General features: G+C 47.8%; 1 protein-coding gene across 8 annotated transcripts in view; it reads left to right on the top strand.

Moving 5' to 3' along the window:
* LOC119461173 (docking protein 1) overlaps positions 1-19,728 on the top strand; it is a 35,636-nt gene extending 15,908 nt beyond the window's left edge. For 2 of the 8 annotated variants that reach the window (XM_049666842.1, XM_049666845.1), the window contains exons 2-6: positions 4,813-4,970; positions 5,124-5,282; positions 6,824-7,027; positions 7,910-8,084; positions 19,219-19,728. In XM_049666842.1, coding sequence (XP_049522799.1) covers positions 5,220-5,282; positions 6,824-7,027; positions 7,910-8,084; positions 19,219-19,694 — 918 coding nt within the window. In that variant the 5' untranslated portion in view covers positions 4,813-4,970; positions 5,124-5,219 and the 3' untranslated portion in view covers positions 19,695-19,728. Of the gene's footprint in view, positions 1-4,812; positions 4,971-5,123; positions 6,298-6,823; positions 7,028-7,909; positions 8,085-19,218 lie in introns of those variants that run through there. The other 6 variants (XM_049666846.1, XM_049666847.1, XM_049666844.1 and 3 more) reach the window with 6 other exon arrangements.
* Positions 19,729-20,494: the final 766 nt, after the last annotated feature.

Below are 20,494 nucleotides of genomic sequence, written 5' to 3'. Positions count from 1 at the left end.
AAATTTAAGCGAAAATGAAAAATATTCGGGTCTCGTTTTGCGACTGTCCTCATCTGAACATACCCAGCTGACTCATCCACTGCAATTGCATGGATGAGCCAGCTGGGCGTGGATGAGCCAATGACTAAATAGAGGCAAGAAAGACACAATCTGAGTCACACTTTATTGTAACAAAAAGAATGACTTAAGCAATATGAGTGTGATTTTTATTTTTTTATTAAGCGAGATACATAGTTGGGATGGCCATACATGGATCTTAATATAGGCTCAATTTTCTCCCTTGAAATAAAATAATGCAACATGTTTTTGCAGTACTAGATTTACCAGTCCTGGGTGGGTATTCTATAAAATTTTCATAAAAATTGGCAATCTTTTTTTTTAACGCCTGTAAAATGTTCCAATTCTCGCTATTTTTTCAGTTTTGGCATTATGGGGATATTATAACAAAATAAATACCTCGTGTGGTTGCATACTTCTTTTTTTTAGTTTGCGAGAAACCTTTTGAAGATTTGTGAGAAGTATTTTTCCGCTTCATCCCCTTAGCTGAAATGGCCCCCAAAAAAACCCTTATTTTGTGGTCAGTCAGAGGCAGTTGTTCAAAAACCAGTTTGGCAGTTTTTCAGAAACATACTCTGGGTGACATAAACTTAACTTCCCATTGGCCAATAGTACTAGTGGTGTATATTTACTGCAAAAATTTTTCCGAGGTACAATGCGTTGGTTTCTGAGTGATAGGCCTTCGAATTTGTAAAATCTGCAAGTCCTTAAAACGCTCTTTTTTGCCTTTAGTGGAATAAGAATTTTTTTCGAGAAATCTGTGCTAAGTTTCGCAATAGAAAGACATTTTCCCACCTCATATAAAAATTTTGCTGAAAACTAAACATAGTCTGGACCCCCCCTTAGTCTTTCCTTATCTGAACACACACCCAGCACTTGCCCCAATATATGGTTGCCACTGTCGCGTGATATTGGCCTTTGGCATCTTCATCACTGTGTAACTAACTCCACATCTGGCTTACACAAGGCACCATGATTCGCATGGTAGTAGTTTTGTCAGGGTTTGGAAGCATCGATACCTTTTTAGCTCTAGGTTTATTGTTTGTTCAGGCCAACATATCTTAATGACTTGCACACAGCTGCACAGTGGGAATGCTAGCGTGCATCTGCAAAACACTTACTGTAGTACCAGAAAGCAGAATTGGCTGGGACAAACGCTGTCCTCACTCTGCTGAGCTGATTGAGCCTTTGCAGCAAAGCTTACTGCACTGGTGGCATCTGAGTGACACGCCTTGTAGAAATGTGCAATCAACAACACTTGCGCAATGCCTGAATAAGTAAAATATGAGTGGAGCGGACCATAAGTGACACTGAGTGTGAAACTTCCAATTGTATGACAAGACTAAAATTAGTGCATTTTTGTTTTTTTTTGTCATTTGCATTGACTAGGTACACTGAATTCTTAACATTTGGCAGTTTTAATTTAAAGAAGCAGTGCCATATGTTTTGCTGCTGCACTTACTGAAAACATAGACAGCTTAAAGGGACAGACAGCCTCTCAGAACATGAATCGAGATAACCCCGCTGATGGAAAGATTGCCTATCATATTGGTTAAAAAGAGCCATGTTTTTCTCATTTAACTTGAATTTATATTTTTAATTCTTCACTAAAAGTGAAAAATGATCTTTGGCGCCCCACACGGCACAAACATGAAGATGGATAAGAGGTCTACCACATGACCTACAGTTAGCATACGTGGTTCCTAGTCTTTTTATTAATATTGAAATTTATTACACTTTTTTTCTGTTATAAGTTATTTCTAACTTGCAATGTGCAGATAGGCCTTCGTTGGTAGTGAGTAGAAAAGTGGCGTTGCCTTTGCCTTCGTTTTCGATGGCTTGGCTTGGCTCATCTATCAACAGAATAGCGACGACAGGGGCCAGCCAGCCATGGCATAGGCGTGTACTTGGGGAAAAGTCTGTGCGACAGCGCAAGCTTATTGTACCAGCTTTTTATTTGTAAAAGTAGTTGAACAGGTGAAAATGTAGGGGGTTAACCACAGTTGTGCTCACTCCTGTGAAAGCAGAACAATGGGCGACTATCGCAATTTGCGAGGCGAGCTATCGGCATCGCTCTCACTTCTTAGCGTTGCTGGAGTATGGACTCTTATTTTTTTAGAGGTTGCTCAGATCGAGAAATTCTGCTTACAAAATACCCACGTGCTTTTTGAAGTAACCGCTGCAGGTGTAAACACTACCACAGGTGAGCTTTTCGTTGCGCCATAAAAAAACTGGGTCCTTAAAAATTGGGTATCAGTCCCTTTAACGCACGCAATAGCAGTAGTGAGCGAACAGCCCCAAGAAGCTTCCGGTCATGTGCCTTATCAATTTACTAGGCTGAAACACAAAGCATGTTTTTAAGTTCTTTCAATGTGCGGAAAGTAAATTTTTAATTTCCAGATAAAAGACCTTTTAGGCATTACACCTCAAGACTAGTACCTAAATTTTTTTTTTTATAACTTACGGCAACCTTGACTTGTCAAATTGTCATTATGTACAGAGAAAAAGTGTTGAAAATCTGCAGGCTTGTGTTTTAACGGGCACTCCCGCTACTCAATATTGCCGCCATTGCCTTTGTTGCTTGCTACATTTAGCGGACTACATCAGTGGGCACAACCGGAAGCCATCCAGGGCCTATGTTTGTAAACAATGAAAGGGTCTATAAAGGTGAGCGGCACCGTACCTTGTGTCAGTGGCAAAATTCCTTTTAGTAAGGGGTCATTAAGCATAACAGAAGGGGGTTTACTTCAAAGGACTTTAGTTCGCTTGTGGGTTTGGGGTATTAGCCCCTGATAGAGTGGAAGTCAAAGACACCGTATCCCGCTGTTCAAGTATGGCATATCTCCAGTGAACCTAACGTCATATCGTCCAGCTGCACTGGTGATCTCTATTAGGGAAGTGATGAAAAGTTGGTCATGGTGTGCCTAGAATGGTATCTAGAGAGCCACGAAGTCTTTTTCAGAAGCTGTGGCTGGCTTTTTATGCTACCAATCATCACTTGATCCAGTCGGCTATGCTGTTTCTAGGTATGGAGAGCAAGGACTGCGGCACTCTAACACAAGCTGTGGCATAGCAACATAAGTTGCTAGGCCACAGCTTGTGTGCCTGCACATGCTGCCATGCCATGTGGCTCTCTAGTGCCTTGAAGGGTGAGGAATGTAGTACTTCGAACCCCTCCGAGTTTTGGAGTAGTGCGCATACTATCTGCCCCACTGCATGTCTCATAGTCAGTTTTAATTTTCACCTGGAGCTTCTGATGAAAGCACACATGTCCGAACTGAAAGTACTAAGTGGATCACAAAGATCTCCTGTGATTTGGTGGACCTGTGGAATAAGCTTTTAGTCAACTACAAAATGAACTGTCATCTGCTTCTCTGTAGGACATCACCAATCAACAATGATGTGCTGGCTTTCACATCACATTTACGCTAGGTCACATTATGTTCCCAAATCTGTATTCAAGTTGACCATGTATTAGTAACATTGGTGAAAGACATTCCGGTGTGTGCGGACTTTGATAATTAAGGTCCTTCGTAAAACCCGATAATTCTAGATTTTTGCACCCTGAAGAAGTGTTATGAAAATCAGGTTGAACCCGACTTGTCCCCGAAAAGGTAACGAAAAAATGCAGGCATTGCAAAAGCTATGGACATAGGGTTGTCAGCCGTCCCATATTTAGCAGGACATTCCTGACTTTGAGTAAAAGTCCCGTGTCCCGACTTGACCCAGTCAGGATGGCCAAATGTCCCGACTTTTTTTTTATCAACTGGATAACAATAAATAGACCATATTTCCTTTTTATAATGCCTGACAGCTCGGTTGCGCATTCATATCTTTGGTCTTCTGTTGCATTGTCATAAACATAAAGGCGGTTTCGTTTTTGTCATGGTTCAAGTTCTGTTGTAGGCCCTAAACATTCACAGTACCTCTATTAAAATACCTCTATGCACATTGGTAGCCACGTTAGTCAGGACATATACTGCACCTTTCTTGTTGTAAATGGCGACCCGGTGGGACTAAAAAAAAAAATTTACGTAGAATCTCCTCGGGGAGTTATCTGAATGATGCGTAAGCATTTCGTAGTAACGACGTGGTGTTAAGTGCTCACACTCAACACTGCTGGTAATCCTAGCATTGCTCAGCGGCTGCGGTCATCTTGGCACCATTACGGTAAATGCGACAGCGCTGCAGCGATACGAACTGCTGCAGAAAGTGGCACAATTTGAGCTGATGAGGCAAGCAAACTACTGCAGGTGACGGCGCCAGGTGCGCTGATGATGTTCCAATTCGAAGCCATGGCTGCTGCACAGTTTTGGCTTACTAAAGGTGTGCCTAGTGTGTGCCTGATTGCACATGTCACGTGGTCACAGAGACGTGTTAGTGCCACTGCTCGCGTAGTCGTCGTCCTCCTCTTGCACAGCTGACTCCGATGCCGCTGATCATACCAGCGCTCCCATACTGCCCCTCGCGCTCTAGCCATTGCTTACGCAGTTCGTCGTCGTCTTCTTCCGCAGCTGGCAAAAAGGTGGAACGTGATAGCACTTAAAGATAGCATTTTTATTTTACTAAATATTATTTAAAGATAGATAGCATTTTTATTTTGCAAGTTGTATTGAATAAATAATTTCGTACTTGAAATCTATTTTCAAGGTTCTTTTGTTTCACTTTGTTTTCCTAGTTGCCTTAGCAGGAAAATTGGCAGAACTGTCAAATGACCTTTTTTAAGGCACACTTTGAACTTCTGTTTCCATGTAGGGACAAAGTAATGGCCATTCTAGAGATTGCATCAAAGGACCCATGGTCACCCGTGGATACTGCGGGTTGTATCACGGAACCAACACCTGCCAGTCAGATTCACATCTGGGACCTACAGCTTCGTGCCATTGTGTCCAAGCTCATCAGGCAAGCACAAGGTGAAGCTACATAGATTTCTTTAATGTCATGTGACATACAAGGTCTAGCTGCAAAATTTGCAAAATTTGAAAACATAAATTGTCTGCTGTGACTGAAATATTCTGTCACTTTTCAAATGGTTCCCTTTGCTGTGGGGTGTTTGCTATTTGCAGAAAATTCGTCCAAGTCCGAGCTTCAGGCATGGTGTCTCAGGGTGCAGAAGGCTCGCCAGAATGTTTTAGACTACCTAAGAACTCTGGATTTTTATAATGAAAAGGAGGAGCTGGACTTGGAAAGGCTCATGCAAGTACATCTCGACTGCAGCACTGAAGGTGCAAGCTGACAATTTGATGCCTCTAATCTTTCCTTTTTCTCTTTTATTTTGTGTGTGTGTGTGTGTGCCGGTAAAAGTCAATGTACACACAGTGGCATAATAAAAGTAATAAAAGTCAGTGCATAATCATGGATCACAGGGGTGCATGGGTGCTCTTGCCTCCCCCCCCCCCCCCCCCCCCCCTGTCCCTTCCTGCACTTGTCCATGGGGGAGGCGAAGCCCTCCTCCTGCCGGAAACCTTACACAGCCCCAATCATCCACTGCATTTTGTTGTGAAGATGTATACTGCTGTAATCTTGTCACATAGTAGAATTCAGGGCGATTTTCCGGGTATGTCATTATTGAATAACCTACATATAGCCATCAGCAAGTCTTTGTGAAGTTTGCAAGAACCTGTTTAAAAAAACTTCACAGCTCTTTTACATTGTTTATTTTCTCTGGATAACTACCGACTGCATTTTTTAGTTTACAATTTGCAATATTGGCAATATTGGTGCCAATATTCCCAAGATTGGCGCAAGCGCACATGCGCGTAAGCATGTGTGGCGCTCAGGGCAGCGAAACCGAAACTGCATGCCGGCGCAGGCGAAGTCGGCGAAGCAAAACGGCTGAAACGTCCTACTGCCTACGGCAATTGCGGTTTGCTGCCGCTCGTTTTTTTTTTTTTTCACCCAGTTCACCCACTTCGGCGGCGTTACGGCGGCGGCGCCCGCAGCGCCGACGCGCTTGTACACGCGGAGCCGCTGCGACGGCCAACCAACGCATAGACAAAGGGCGGGCGAATTTCAGTGGCACTCACTTCCGCAATCGGCGCAGGCGCCGCCGCAGCGTCCCCCCCGTCCACTGACGTCTTCCACATCCGGAGGGTGTTTCCTCGCGTGGTCGCCGTTGCTTTTTTGCTCGCATCACACGGGCTGCCGTGCACGATGGTGAGATGGGCAGCGAGGAACCCGCCAAGACTGGCTACCTACACGTCCTCCACCAGGGATTCCTCAAGGTAGAGACGCTTGTCGGTGCGCTTCCGTTTATATCGCACTCGTTTCGCTTTGTGTCCGATGTCCTGGCTACCCGATCGTACGACCTCGTCCGGTCGAATTACAAGTTGGATTCGCCCTAAAACTGGCGGTCTAATTGCACCTACACGAATCATAGAATCACGCGGATCATAGATCACGCGGATCCCTGTCGAAGACGCAAAAGCGTATCAGCGTTGCGTACATACGTTTTTTTTTTTTTTTAATTCCCGCTCTTTTGTCGTGCCGCTTCGATCTGAGCACCGTGTTCTGCTTACTTTTGGTCTCAATTGTTCGCATACACATGCTGTGTCACGGAGGTAATGACCACGTGGTTCGCTCATTTTCCTTTCGGTAGTTTCGCCGCACCGGCTGTACCGGTCAGTCCCACGCAAAACGGTAACTATACTGTAACTGGATTGTAGCCCAGTTCCCATTTGTAACAAGTGATAACCGCCAGAAACCAGCAAATTAACACCGGCTGTACAAATAAGCCGGCACTTGGACAGGAGACATTCACACGCAGGGTCTGATCTTGCTGCCCTTGCAGAAGTCGTGGTTGCACAAGTACTGCGCCCTGTACGATAGCAGCCGGCACGGCGTGAAGCGACTTGAGGTGTATGACTCGGAGGAGAGCTTCTCTCGCCATGCCCAGCAAAAGTGCATCACCTTGGAGGACTGCATTAAGGTCGTGCCCGCGTTGCAAAAGCACCAGCCCAACGTTTTCGAGGTGAGCAACTCTATCGCGGAGTCAATCGAATGCGCTGCTGCCGCCCTAGAAACGAAACAACCCGGTGCCCCGTTCTTTCAGAGTCGCTCGCATTCACGGCAACGTCAGGCACAGCGTGGCAAAATGAATCCTCTAAAATTTTCATGGTCACGCTATGTAGGCAACCGCGAGCTCGTTGATGTGTGCGGCGTTCTTGTAGACCGGCCTCGAAGTAGGGCCAGTAAAGTTAAAGCTCTCCCATTTTTCAGCGGTACCGCCTACAGATATCGGAAATTGCCCATTCATATCACTGTCTACTACACTAAAATCAATTAGTTTTTCAGTTAGTTACGAAACATTTTGCACTTGCGAAATGGAAGCCATTCGGTGCTAGCCCGAGACGGTAGCGTCCGTTTTGATGTGATAGTCTATAAACTAACTTCTTGGCGTGACAGCAGTGAATGAGATGGCGGAAACGTCATACACAAGCCTGTATCGTCCACTGTTTCCGCGCTAAAAAGTTTGGTCATGGAATACCAACTAGCTTGATCTGTCATTGCCTGTAAACGGGATAAAATGCCATTGGCATTCCTTTAGTGATATTTCCTTTATTAGTTATAGGTGAAAGTCGCGCACTATCTGGCGTCCGCCTGCGTGAATAACGTGTCGGCAAGATCAGAAGAAAAAAAAAAAAAAAGACCCCTAACCCCATCAGAACGTTGCTACTGCTGCCGAGAATTGAACCAGCGACCTCCTGTTCAGCAGTAAGACGCCATAGCCAAAGCCGGCATGGCGGATCTTTTAAATAATTATTTAGCCTTCGCTGAAACACCCGGTATACCGTAGTCCTTTTGATTGGTTTACCTCTATTCACACAACGAGGCACGTGCCGTCGCCTCGCAGGTACACACGCGGACACAGAGCCAGCAGTTCTCTGCCGACTCCTTCGGCGAGATGACCGAGTGGATCGAAGCGATCAGAGGTGTCACATTTGGACAGCAGGCTGTCGCGGCTTCAGCGGCGCAGGATTCGCCCATCGTGGAGGAGGAGAACACCCTGTACGGATCTCTGGACGCTCGTAAGTGGGCGACAGTTCATTAGTTTATACTGCCATGCGGTACCTAGGGTTTTGGTTTCTCATCTCACATCCTTATCATTAGGGCTATAAAAATGTATTGCACACGACAGCGAGCTTTACACGTGCGATGAGGAAAGGCGTAGTTGAAAACTGTAGTAATTCGGACCACCCGGGCCGCACAGAAATATCTGACACGAGAATTTGACAGCGATAGCTATGAAACTTTATTTAATGCACTTCTCGTACCGTCTGTCGCGGTTATCACCGACCTTACATGCCACAAAAAAGTCGCCATAAAGGAAAACTTCATTTGTACGATACTTTCTGACCAGTTAACTAGCACCCTTTAACACCCGTAAGGGTGTTAAAAATATTTAGTGTGTCACAGTTCGCTTCGGTGAAAACAAAGTGAAACAACTTAAACTGTTTTCGTGAAAGTTGTTTGTGTTTGAGTGTCTTACTTTATCAAAACAAGAATTAAGTAGGCAGGCCGCAGTGACGTGTCTAACGATCCGCGTTGTGATTGGTTCCCCGTCCTCGCCGCACGAGTGATTTCGCAGATAAGTTGAACACTCCGAACATCGAAATCCACGCACGAAGAGTTCCGAGGCTGGTTCTGCCGCATCTGCGACGTTGCAGTTGCGAAATCGCATGCAAAATCGCACCAACGCGCATGCTGACGCGCACACGCATTGCGTGGACGAGACCACTGCTGGCTCTTTCGCTGTAGGATTACCAACCGTCCCAAATTAAGCGGGACAGTCCCGACTGTTGAGGAAATATTCCGGGTCCTGACTTTGACCCAGTCGCGACGGCCACATGTCTCGACTTTTGCCCCCCCCCCCCCCCCCCCCCTGCTGGATAACAAAAATATACCAGATTTTATATATATATATATATATAATGCCTGACACCTCGTTTGCATTCTTCTCTTTCTTCCGTTGCATTGTCGTAAACACACAGGCGGTATCGCTTTTGTCGTGGTTCTAGCTCTGTTTTAGGCCCTATAACAGTTTACGGCGCCTCTATCTGTGTTGGTAGGCAACTATAGTGCGCACAACCACACGAAGTACTCGGCCGTATAAATTGCAGTAAACGTTCGCTTACTAATATAAATTAACAAGCATGGTTTCACGTGCGCACAAGCAAACAAGAGCAGATCTCACGATATATGAGATATATGATGAAGAGCGCAGACAGAGGGGAGCAACCGCTTCGGGTTTCTCTCGATCGCTTCAAAACGTTTCCGAAACTTTAGACTACGCGACCTCCAACACGCGGGAAGACAGCGCACATGAAGCCTACCTCTCATATAGGGCTCTCGGGCCGTGTATGCGCCCAGCCACGGCCGGTCTATTGGCAGCTCCAGAATCCGTCACTTGTGCTCGAATAAACAATGATGGCTACGACATCCAGGATCACGGCGGCTGTTTCGCTTGGTACTGTGCTCAAATCTTTCGATCGTTTGTGGCGTTGAATCGAGATGTTTCGTCAAAGCCGAAAGATTCCTTGCTGCCCATCACATTATTTTGATCGGTCTCGAGGATTTCAGCGATGAAACAGCGGGAATAGTTGCGTTGTGCGTGCAAACGTGCCGCCTGCCTATCGAGCCGCATCAGATTTTTTCTTTCTTTTCCTCCCCCCCCCCCCTTTTTTTTTAAGACGAAGAGCAGGAGAGAAAAAAAAAAATCTTCCTCTCCTCCTGTCACATTCCCTTTACGTCTACGTCGCAGCACGTCGCTGGTGCATAGGCTGCGTCGGCGTCTCTCATCCGTCATTTGAATACCTGATTAAAAATTACAAATCTGCTCTTATTCCCCGCCCCATTATTCATTTTCTGACACGTAGTGTTTTCTTTCCCCGGAGTCAGCCCGTGGTTCAAGCCCGGGTGCAACGCCGACTGCCCAGTTTTGGTCTGCGTAATGCTACCTCATTAAAACGGAAACACGAATTCGAAGTTTCGCCCGGAATGCAAGGGCAGGGACTGCGATGGCTGTCTGCTGCTGCCCGCCCAGGCATACGCGGAGCGAAACACTGGCTGAAAGCAAGCGCCATGTTCCCCTAACGAGCACAGAGAAACACATCTGCAGCGCGCCGTGCCTCCTTGTGACACTGCGTCGCAGCCCGTCGTAGCTTGTGGGAGGTCGGCGTATCGCAGGGAGATGCCACGGGCAGATTTTAATGAGAGAACTAATAGTGGGGGGGTAATGCCTCCCCGAGGCCATTACCTACCCGACGTTTTGTCGCCTAAAAAAGAAAAGGCTGCAATCTGTGATGTGTGTGACAAGTAATACCATTCTGTCCCTCAGCTACTTGAGGCGTTTTTCTAAGCATGAAGCACTCCTTCAGACACCAAAGTGTGTTCGGGGTTGGACCATCAACATTACGCAGGTGGTGTAAATCGGTCGCCGGTGTTTCGTAGTAATCTTCGTTGTATATCAATACAACGTTGCAGTCAATATCTAAAAACTTTATTTTTGCACCCTTCCGCTTCTGGAAAATGTATTTCAGTGCACGCGCGATGTGACTAATATCAATAAAGAAGAGTATAGTGTTGGAAAACATCTTTTGCTTCAAGTTTGTATGAAAGAAACAGCTTTTCAGCTTAATTTACGAAGCTTTTCACTTTTCGTATAAGCTGCAGAAATTAGAACACGTTTAGCATATGGTAACATATACTTCCGTCTCTCTCTCTCTCTCTTTTTTTTTTACTTTGAACAGTTTTTTTTTAAAAAGCCTACAGATATTACTCGAATTACGCCACTACAGATTAAATATCTGCCCAGGCGCACATCATTTCCAAGAAAAACCAAAGCAATCCGATTACTAAATAAACTAATTGCAATAATTACCTTCCTATAGTTACCAACTTTACGGCACACGTTTGTGTTGGAAAGTTCAGGGAAATGGTGATAGAAGTCTAGTTCCGTGTTTCTACATTTGACCATGTAGACCGAAATAACTGGCGTCAAGTTACTCGTTAATTTTACCTGATAACGCTCGCGGCACCGCGGAACGCGGCTCTCTGTGTACAACCCCTGTGTGGCGTGAAAACGTGTCGTAATATGAAGCTGCCGTCGCACTTCGCTCTTCCCACGATCTTATTAATGCGAATATAGCATTTTTGACATTGTCAGACCGGTTTTTTATTTCCGGCTATCTAGCTATATTCACCTAGTCCACCAAAATGTGGGCTGATCCTGAAGATAGTGCATTCTAAATATGTGGCCGTTCACGTGGGTATGCGCGGACTTCATGGCGGCGGCGCCAGAAGGCGCGCAGCATGTCCAGAGGCTGGGGTGCCTCGATGCCCAGCGCCGCGGCGCTGGCATCGAGGCACCCTACCAGAGGCAATTTGAAGAGAGGAGCCCAGCTGCAGAGTTCACGCCTCATGCATGACGCAAACATATTCTCATACTTAGGATAGCCATCGTAGATGAGTTTTGCCCGGTTTTTCTGATTGACGCTTTGCTCAACTCCTGATTTGCCGCATACTCACTTCAGCAGCAGGGGCAAGGCCTTTATGGCGCCGTACACCCAAGGTTTAATTTACGCCGCCTTATTACGTCACGGAGGTGTTTCGCTGCGAGTCGCGTTTCGCAATGCTGCTTGCGTAATCAGGTAAATTGAGCGAATAATTGGATGCCAGTTATTTCGGTTTACATGGCCGTTTTGAAATGTAGAAGCACCGAACTAGACTTTCATGGCGATTCCGTTAAACTTTATAATATACGCATGTGCCAAAAAGTTTAACTAAGAAGTTAATTCGTGTGATTGGTTAATTGAATGTTTTGGTTTTTCTTGCAAATGATGCCCGCCTGGGCAAATAATTAATATGTAGTGACGTTATTCGAGTAACTTGTAACTCGAATAACTCGAATTCGAGTAACACTGTATAAGTTAATAAGCATACTACAAAAACCTTTTCTGCATAATCTGCCGAATGATACAATCGTTGCACCGACCATAACAACAAAACAAAAGCCACGCGTGCGTGCGTGCGGGCGTGTGTGTGTGTGTGTGTGTGTGTGTGTGTGTGTGTGTGTGTGTGTGTGTGTGTGTGCGCGTGCGCGTGTGTATGCGTCCTCGCGCCTTCTTTCTGTGTCCAGCTCTAGTTTTTTTTTCTTTCTTTCTTTTTTTTTTCATCTTAAAGGAAGTGCCCTCAGCCACTTCCTAGAATGGCACATCCTCCTCATCGACGGGGTCACAGGCTTGCCGATCCATAGCCTCACCACCCATTCTTTCTCTGCGGATATCACAGGAAAGAAGGAGACTTAAAACAAATACAGCGCGAAAAACGGCACAACGTTGACTTTCGACTGAAGGTTTATTTCGCGCGACTCAAGGAAAGAAGAAACTGGGGTAAAGGTTTGAGGAAGGCGAAAAAGGGCATGCCACAACAAACATTAAGGGGGGTGGGAAGGGAGGGGCGTTTAGACGAGCCGCGACGTCCACGCAACGGTATAGGGGAGTGGAGTGAAGGGCGCAAAAGGGGCAGGGGGGCAAAGTTGGTGTCAGAGAGGTTCATAGAAGAGCGGCTCATACCCAAGTTGGCGTGAAAGAAAATACCCAAGTTGGTGTGAAAGAAAAACGGTCAGATCCGGACACGGATAGATACTGGAAGGGGCGTGAAGTATCATGAGAATGTAAATCGGGACGACGGGCACCGTCCTGTTGTTTCATTTCTCTGTCTGCGTCCCTGGCGCTGTTTCATGATTATGTATTATGGGGTCTCATACGTGCTCTTGGGACAAAGGAACGACAACACAGTAGTGCAAACAAACAAAAGGACATTTATTGCACCTTTCATACACTAATGCACGCTAGCCGAATTACTAGCCACGCGCGCCCATGTGAATGTTCTATGGGTAGTAATTCGGCTAGCGTGCATTGTGTATGAAAGGTGCAATAAATGCTCTTTTGACTGTCTGTACTATATGTGTTGTCGTTCCTTTGTCCCAAGAGCACGTGCGAGACCCCACAGTATCTGGGACACAGCCTCAGTGTAGTACGTGCAGCGTTTTGTGCGTACAGCAGACGTTTTGTGCGTACAGAAATGACGTAACCAAATACACATGCAAGTGATATTTATTCACACATTTGAAAGCTTACATGCTCAACTTGCACAATTAGTGGGGTTCCTACGGTGTAATCTTGCAATCGTGCTTGCCCCCTAGTCGTAGTGGGCCCGCTGGGTCAAAGGTGGTGGATGCGAATTGGCATCCCCCTGTCTTGCTGCCCGAGTCTCCGAAGGGTTTCTCTTTTTTTTTTTTTTTTTTTTTTTTTTTTTTTTTTGCGTGCAGTGATGAATCCCTGGCCGTGAGGGCGCGGCGTACTAACGCGTAGGTTGTCTCGATGTCCTCCTCGTTCGCTGCTCCGTGCAGTGGGCAAGCGGGGAACGAGTAGCACGGAACGGTCGGCGAGGAGGGCATCGAAGCGCCCAAGGAGTTATATATCAAAGTTTAAGTATATAACCTCCTTGGAGGCACCCTACTAACGCGGTTTGTGACTGCCTGCCTAGCGTCTAGGAGGTGTTGGCCTAGCGCGTCTGGAGCGTGATCGGCGCGACAACGGGCCGGAAGTTCCGCCTTGTGACACTTATCGCTTCGGTTTTCTTCCGGCGTCCGCTGCCTGCAGCTGGTATCAGCTATACTATACCGCCACTACTGTGCCCTGCCCTGCACGCTGTCTCCTCGATTCGCTGCTCGTCCAAGGCGGTTGTTTGGGGCTAGTTGGTTTATCTTTGCTGGGTGTAGCGTTAAAACTACAAAGACACACATAGATAACGCGACAGAGACCGACGATAACTTGTGTTCATTTCGAGGAACGTGTACCTGTGTGATGTGATCGTTTCCGCCTCACCGTCGCGCTAGCATGAGCTCGAGTCTTTATCAAGCCGCAACCTCCCTCGTTTCATGCTCGCCCGATGGTGAGGCGAAACTCGTTACGCCACTCATGGGTGTCTGCTGTGGGCGCGGCAGTTGCGCTCTCCGGCATTTCAGTTTAGATCTCCTGGGTGGAATCGGTCGAAATTCATTGCTCCACAGAAATGAGCAGCGTCAGCTTTCTGCAAGTCTGCACGGAAGAGTTTGCGAAATATTCAGACGACGGACGGGTCTCGCATTAGGACCTATCCTGTGCCTCTATTGGTTAAAGGGGCACTAAAGGCAACTACTAAGTCGACGTGGACTGTTTAAATACCATTCCAGAAACATCGCAACGCATGTTTCGTGCCAAGAAAAGACTTAGTTTACGAGAAAATTACATCTGAAAGGTTCGAATACCTTTATCGCGATTCAAATCTCCCGCCACCCAACCGGGGAGTGATGACGTTGCATATGCGATCACCGCCCTTTGCTGCCATCGGTGAGTAAAACGGCGTCCGACAGAAGGCATACAGCGGCGGGTTCGCCGCGGCAAGTGCTTTTGGTTAAGTGGCGTGGAACGTTCGGTCATTCCGCTACATCACATGGAAGTGGAATTATCTGCTACTTGTAGTTTGTGCGAGTTTCGCGAACAAGCAAAACCAGCACAGCACTGCGCGATAACGAAATTTCTGAAACGCGAAAGAGCGGGCGGCGCAGAGTCGAGCGAAAACGAAACCTTTCGACCGCCCGCGTCGTTGTCAAGGGTAATGTCAGGGAGTTATTTTTTTTTTCTAAGTATGAAATACACCCAGACAAGTAGCATTTTCATTCTTTTTATAATGCAATACAATGATGTTTCTTATAACGAGTGGTTGAGTTCTAGTGACGGATTCTAAGTGAGGAGTGCCTTCGTTATCGGGAAAGTACTTGAATGTGCCGGGGGAGTCTCTATTCGTGCCCTGCACTTACCTCAGTTTCTCGATTACTAAGGCTCTGTTCGCGATAATATTGACCCCTTAGAGATTGACGAGGAAGTCGCTGAACTATCTCATCTACTCTATTCTTAAAGAATTTCGAATGCATTTTTGTGAAACCGTACCCAGTATCTATAGGTCGACACAGCCAACCGATATTTTTGTGGCATTGTCTCTATATGTGAGAAGTCGTAGAAATGTGGTGGATTATTCCGAATGTTGAATTGCACGTGCATCGTGCTCAAAATGGAATCAAATTCAGACAGTTAATTGTCCTGCAGAGAGATTTGAACTATCATTGGCTAGCTTGCACACAAGGATACCACTCTGCCATCGGACAAGTGATGAAGGCCGTGCTTTATGCGTGGCTTACGTGTTACCGGTAATGAATGTGTACTGATTTTATTCTCGTGACCCTAATGGCCGTGTGTATCAGTGCAAAAACGTTGCCGGGCCTCCGCGTATCCTTACTCCTGTGGTACAAGAATCGACGTTCCTGAGAGCCGACACTTTGGGGCCAGATACATTCTGTAGTTTATGTAACAGTGCCAATGTATGATCAACACGGGGCAACAGTGGCTACGCTTCCAACGTTCTATATTTGGCCATACACTGGAGCTGATTCATTGCACGGCTCAGAGACGAATATACTCGTCTCACCGTCGAAAGAGGCCGTCGATTGACTGAGGAAAGAATAGTATTAAACTGAAAACAGAAACTGGTAAATTCGGAGGTTGTAGCATATTAAGTGCAGGGGCTAAGCAAACTTTGCGAGTGAATTGATGTAACTGAGGGTGTTTCCTTTATGTGTATGATTTTTTTTCTCTTTCCTTTTTTGTCTTTTGTATAAGTGCGATATATGTCCCAGCTAGCATGCACTTTTTTTCGCGAAGCCTATGCAGATGAAACCAAATGTATGTTGTTCGCAGCCACCTTTAAAGAACTACGTATCCAGTATTCTATTGTGTTTCCCTTAATTGACTAATTTGTGGTGACTGCTGTGCAGACGCGAAGAAAGCGGTGTGACGACGGTGGCGGGACGACACTTCGTTGACTGACGTTGAAGACGTTGTGAATGAGTACTATGCTGAAAGCCGTGCTGCGAACCACCGTAATTTATTATTAATGTGTTGATTATCCAGTTACTTTGAAAATCTTTCGAATCTTCGGTTTATCAGCGCTCTCGGTCTTATCTCCGTAGCCCTCTTAGCTCTAGCGTGGTCACGTCTTATAAGGAGCCCAGCAGAACACGAGGGAAAAGGACGGACAACGGCGGTGACTTGCAACTGTAAGACTATTCCAACCACGCATATGAATAGTTAAGAAAATACTACTCACATAACTCAGCATGCAGGCGCAGAAAACCAGACAAAAAAATGAGATGTGCAGAGAGCAACGCTATGCACGTAAATAGCGTTGCGGAACAGAAGTACCTAATTTCGTGCCAGTTGGTGCGTGACTTGGTTTGGTGAAGCTATACAGATGGCTCGCTCGCGCACCCTCGGCTCGCATAAGGCAGAACTATCGAGCAAAGCAGCGTTCCGCCTTCCGACGTTCGCAGTAGCAACGGGAATGTCTGCGCTTGCTTGCGTCTGTTGTTGTTGTGCTCAGTACATAGTGTTGTGTGTTTCTACCACCGTGGTTACTACTACGGAAGTTTTACGACACGCGCTGTCGCAAAGAGAACGAGTTGTCGTACAGCGCGGAATACGTGAAACAAACGCGGCGCTGGCTTGGTTCATACTTGCAGGTTTAACAAACGCACACTTTAGGTGGGACAAGCTTACAACAATGTTTAATGTTCAACAGTGTTCTTTGTGTGCGTGTGTGATACCTAGTCAATAGCAAGAACGTGTTATCTGCAAAGTGGCATACCCATTCACTGATTACATGAGTCATTTGATTGTTTGTTTCGCTTTCTTTTTCTGTGCCTGTATACCTATATGTGACCTTTACTTCGCTAATAATTAAACACCGTCGGAAGACAGCGCCGCGTTTTCGTTTTGTCTTCGTCTGCCGCGCGGTGTCCATCTGGTATTAAGAATTACCTATACTTGTTCGAGAAAGCGCACGAAGAGACGGTGACAGTGCGAGATACATGTTGAAAAGCCGGTTTCAAGTAGTGGAATCCGATGATACGAATCTCACGGGGCCACGAAAAATATTCGTATTAGCCGAAATTCGTATCACCGAAACACAATTAAAACTAGCTAAATTAAAGAGTCGGAGGTGAACTCACTCGGGCACACGCACGTAAAAAGCATTTACAGTATAGATCACTTATGACGTAACTGTTTATAGTGCAGAACTGGCTACAACGCGGCCTTTTCCGACTCCCGTTTACCCTCCCATAGAACTCCATGTATATGCACACCGCTTACAGTGCAGCCGCGTGAGACGAAATACCGGTTATAATGCGGCTTCCGCGGGAAAATCTCGCCGACAAGGGGGTAGCGAGCACGCTTCTCAACGAGGTGCGCCCACCAATGGGAGAGATCAACGAGGGCTATGCGGAGGAGGAAGAAGAAATAAACTTTATTATAACGTGAAAGGATTAATGTGGTTGGGGCCCTTAGTCCAGGGCCCCAATGGCTGCCGCCACCGCTCTTGGAGCATGAGACGTGGAGCACGAGTCCAAGGGCGATAAAATCGTCGCCGCGCGCCTCTCACGGAGAGCGAACGCACAGCGGAGAGCAAACGTGACTTCCGTCGGGCGAAAGGCCGTGGGGGTATGGGGGGAGGGGAGGCGACGCTGTGCTGCGCGTATCTTGCAACCGGGCGCAAGGGTAACTGGCGACGCAATCTCCCGCGCGAAAGGAGCAGAGTGGGAAGGCAGCGCGGGAGGGAGGGGGGGGCGGCTTCTACTCTGCCAACAAATGCGTTCTTGTACTTTGCGCCTGTGCCGGCTGTCGGTGTTGTCGCGCGCACCCTATCTTGAAAGTGATCTCCACACGGCTCTGACCTTTGTATGCGCTGTGCTTACGCCGCTCAGTTTCCGTTGAAGCGATAGATCGCACGAACCTTCGCTCGCTGCGGCGGCGGCGCTTCCTCACGCCTGCGTGGGGAAAAGCACAAAAGCAAGAAAAGCGCCACCGCTTCAAACTCTTCGTGCCCAGTCGCGGCCTCCGCGCTGTCCGGCGCCGCGTCCGCGCCTCCGCACCAAAAGAGAAAGGGAGAAAGCGCGTGACTGCGCGCTGTTCTCTTTAGCGGCCGTAGGTGGGGCGGCGTTTATTCGTATCAATCGACGCGGGTCGAAAATCGATTCGTAACAACCGTTCTCTAGCACGTTGCAAAATAATGGGGCCCGGCCGGGACCACAGAAAAATTCGTATCATCCGGATATTCGTATTAGCCGTGATCGTATCATCGAGATTCCACCGTATTGTGGTAGCGTCGTCTGCTACACTCGGCGGCGCATGGACGCCAACGAGAAATAGTTGTCAAGAGCACGCGCGCCACGCGGAATGCGGTGCATGGACACGAGAGAGAGAGAGAAAAAGAAATTCTGAAGACAAGCTGACGCATTGTGTCTCTGTCTCAAGGCTTGTCCGTCCCCGACGATGAAGCCTTTTCGTCTGAAGATGCTCTCTCCTTCACTAAAATACGCTGAGATGTGAATGTTTTATTCGGTGTATTTCGTTCTGGTTCTCGTCTCATCGTGCATTCCGTTCCTTGAGGTCACAGGGACGAGAGCTTTTGGCTGGAACGAAGTCTCGCAGGTACAGCCGAATAGCAGGCTTTTGGAAACTGTCCATTCATTTTTTCCCCCGCCACGCCGCGGAAGAAGTGAAATAGGGAAGTAGTGCGAGCCCGACAGGTATATTTTACACCGAAGCTTAGAGTGGGTGATTGGGCTCGTTCGTACTGCATTGCTAAAATAATGAAGGAGCGCGAGAAGAGCGCTGCGGTGTTCAGCTAGCTACGTCTCTCTGTATTTCGCGGGCTTTAGAGCGGCGGCAGAGGACGGAGGGAACGTGCGGCGGCGTGGTCGGTCGGTATCCAATGTCATCTAAAGAACGGCGAGGAACGCAGCTTGCGTTGGAGCCCCGAAGCGATGACCAGGGCGTCGCAACTCAGAGCTAATGAAGCGTTTGAAAGACTTGTATATTGAAAGAATTGCACCGGCTCTAGTGAAGCGTTTGCAAAGTCTTTGAAAGATATCGGGCAGTGGCAAAATAGACCTCTTGGACTTCCGAACGGTATATGAGAACTCGCTTGTATAGAGCTTCTGTGTCTGATGTACGAGTAGCTAGGATTGGCATACATTGGCGAAGTTTCTTTTCTGTCTCGCAGCGCACGTGTTCCGGGTGCGCGCCCTGCCGACGGAGGCCGGCGAGCGGTGCGGCCTACGCGGCTCCTTCTTCCTGCTGGTCGGGCCCCGGGGCGTGACGCTGGCCGAGCGGGGCCCACGCGGCGGTCTGGGCGCCGCGCTGCTTTGGTGGCCCTACTACAGCATCCGCCGGTACGGCCTGCTGGCGGGCACCTTCTCGCTCGAGGCTGGACGCAAGGCGGCCTCCGGCGAGGGCCTCTTCAGCTGGCACGCCGCCGACGCCGAGGACATCTTCCGCGCCGTCGCGTCGTTCGTGCGCACCTCGCTGGACGGGTCGGCGCTGCTCGAGCAGCTGGAGCAGCACTGTTACGAGAACGTGCCCCTGGTCACGAGCGCCGAGGGCGATCCCTCGGAAGCCGTGCAGCACGTGCGCCGCAACGGCGCCGAGTACGCCGTGGTGCACAAGACTTCTTCCACGAAGGTCTTTCATCCGCAGTAAAAGAGTTCTTCCACTCTCTGCTCCTGTCATGCGTTGGTGCGCGAGGCCTGTTTACATGCCTTCACCGGCGTTCTCTTGCAATCCGGGGAAAGCGAGGCACTTCGCATAAGTTGCGAAAGACTGTACTGGCGATTACCATCCATGCGTACAGAGGTGAGCAGGACCGTAGAGGCTTGGGCTAGTCGGTACATACTCGAGAGGGAAACAGCGCGAAAAAACACAAGAAGACAAGAAGGGAGACACACACCAGCGCGCTGTGTGCTGGTGTGTGTCTCCCTTCTTGTCGTGTTTTTTCGCGCTGTTTCCCTCTCGAGAGGTGAGCAGCCTTGTCTGGAACGCGGGAACGGCGGCTTCCGCTAGCTGCTAGGTCCGACGTCTAACGGTAGGTGCTGGGCCCCGTGCCCAGCGATTACCGTTAGACGTCGGACCCAGCAGCTAGCGGAAGCCGCCGTTCCCGCGTTCCAGACAAGGCTGCTCACCTCTGTACTTTCTTTTTTTGGTCCGTGTTGCAAATTAATAAACGGTGTGCGCACAATTCGTAAAACTGCGTTGCATCTGCTTGCCTGACGCTGAATATTAGCTCCCTTCTATATTGTGCGGGTATGTGTGATGTATCGGATATAGTGGTCGTTTCTTTGGAAGTACATCCCAAGTACTTTTTGGGGGTTATTGCGCACGTCCTCGTAGTATGTTAGGCGATTGTAATTGTAATTACACGGTTTAATTCTTTATTACTTAGCTGACATCCTGCTTCAGAGACCTGCGCAGTGTTATTAAAGCTTCGTCGCAAACGTGTTTGC

The sequence above is a fragment of the Dermacentor silvarum genome, chromosome 1, assembly GCF_013339745.2.
Source record: "Dermacentor silvarum isolate Dsil-2018 chromosome 1, BIME_Dsil_1.4, whole genome shotgun sequence".
NCBI lineage: Eukaryota > Metazoa > Arthropoda > Arachnida > Ixodida > Ixodidae > Dermacentor > Dermacentor silvarum.
The sequence above is the reverse complement of the archived record's forward strand: the minus strand, read 5'-3'. Positions and strand labels throughout refer to the sequence as shown.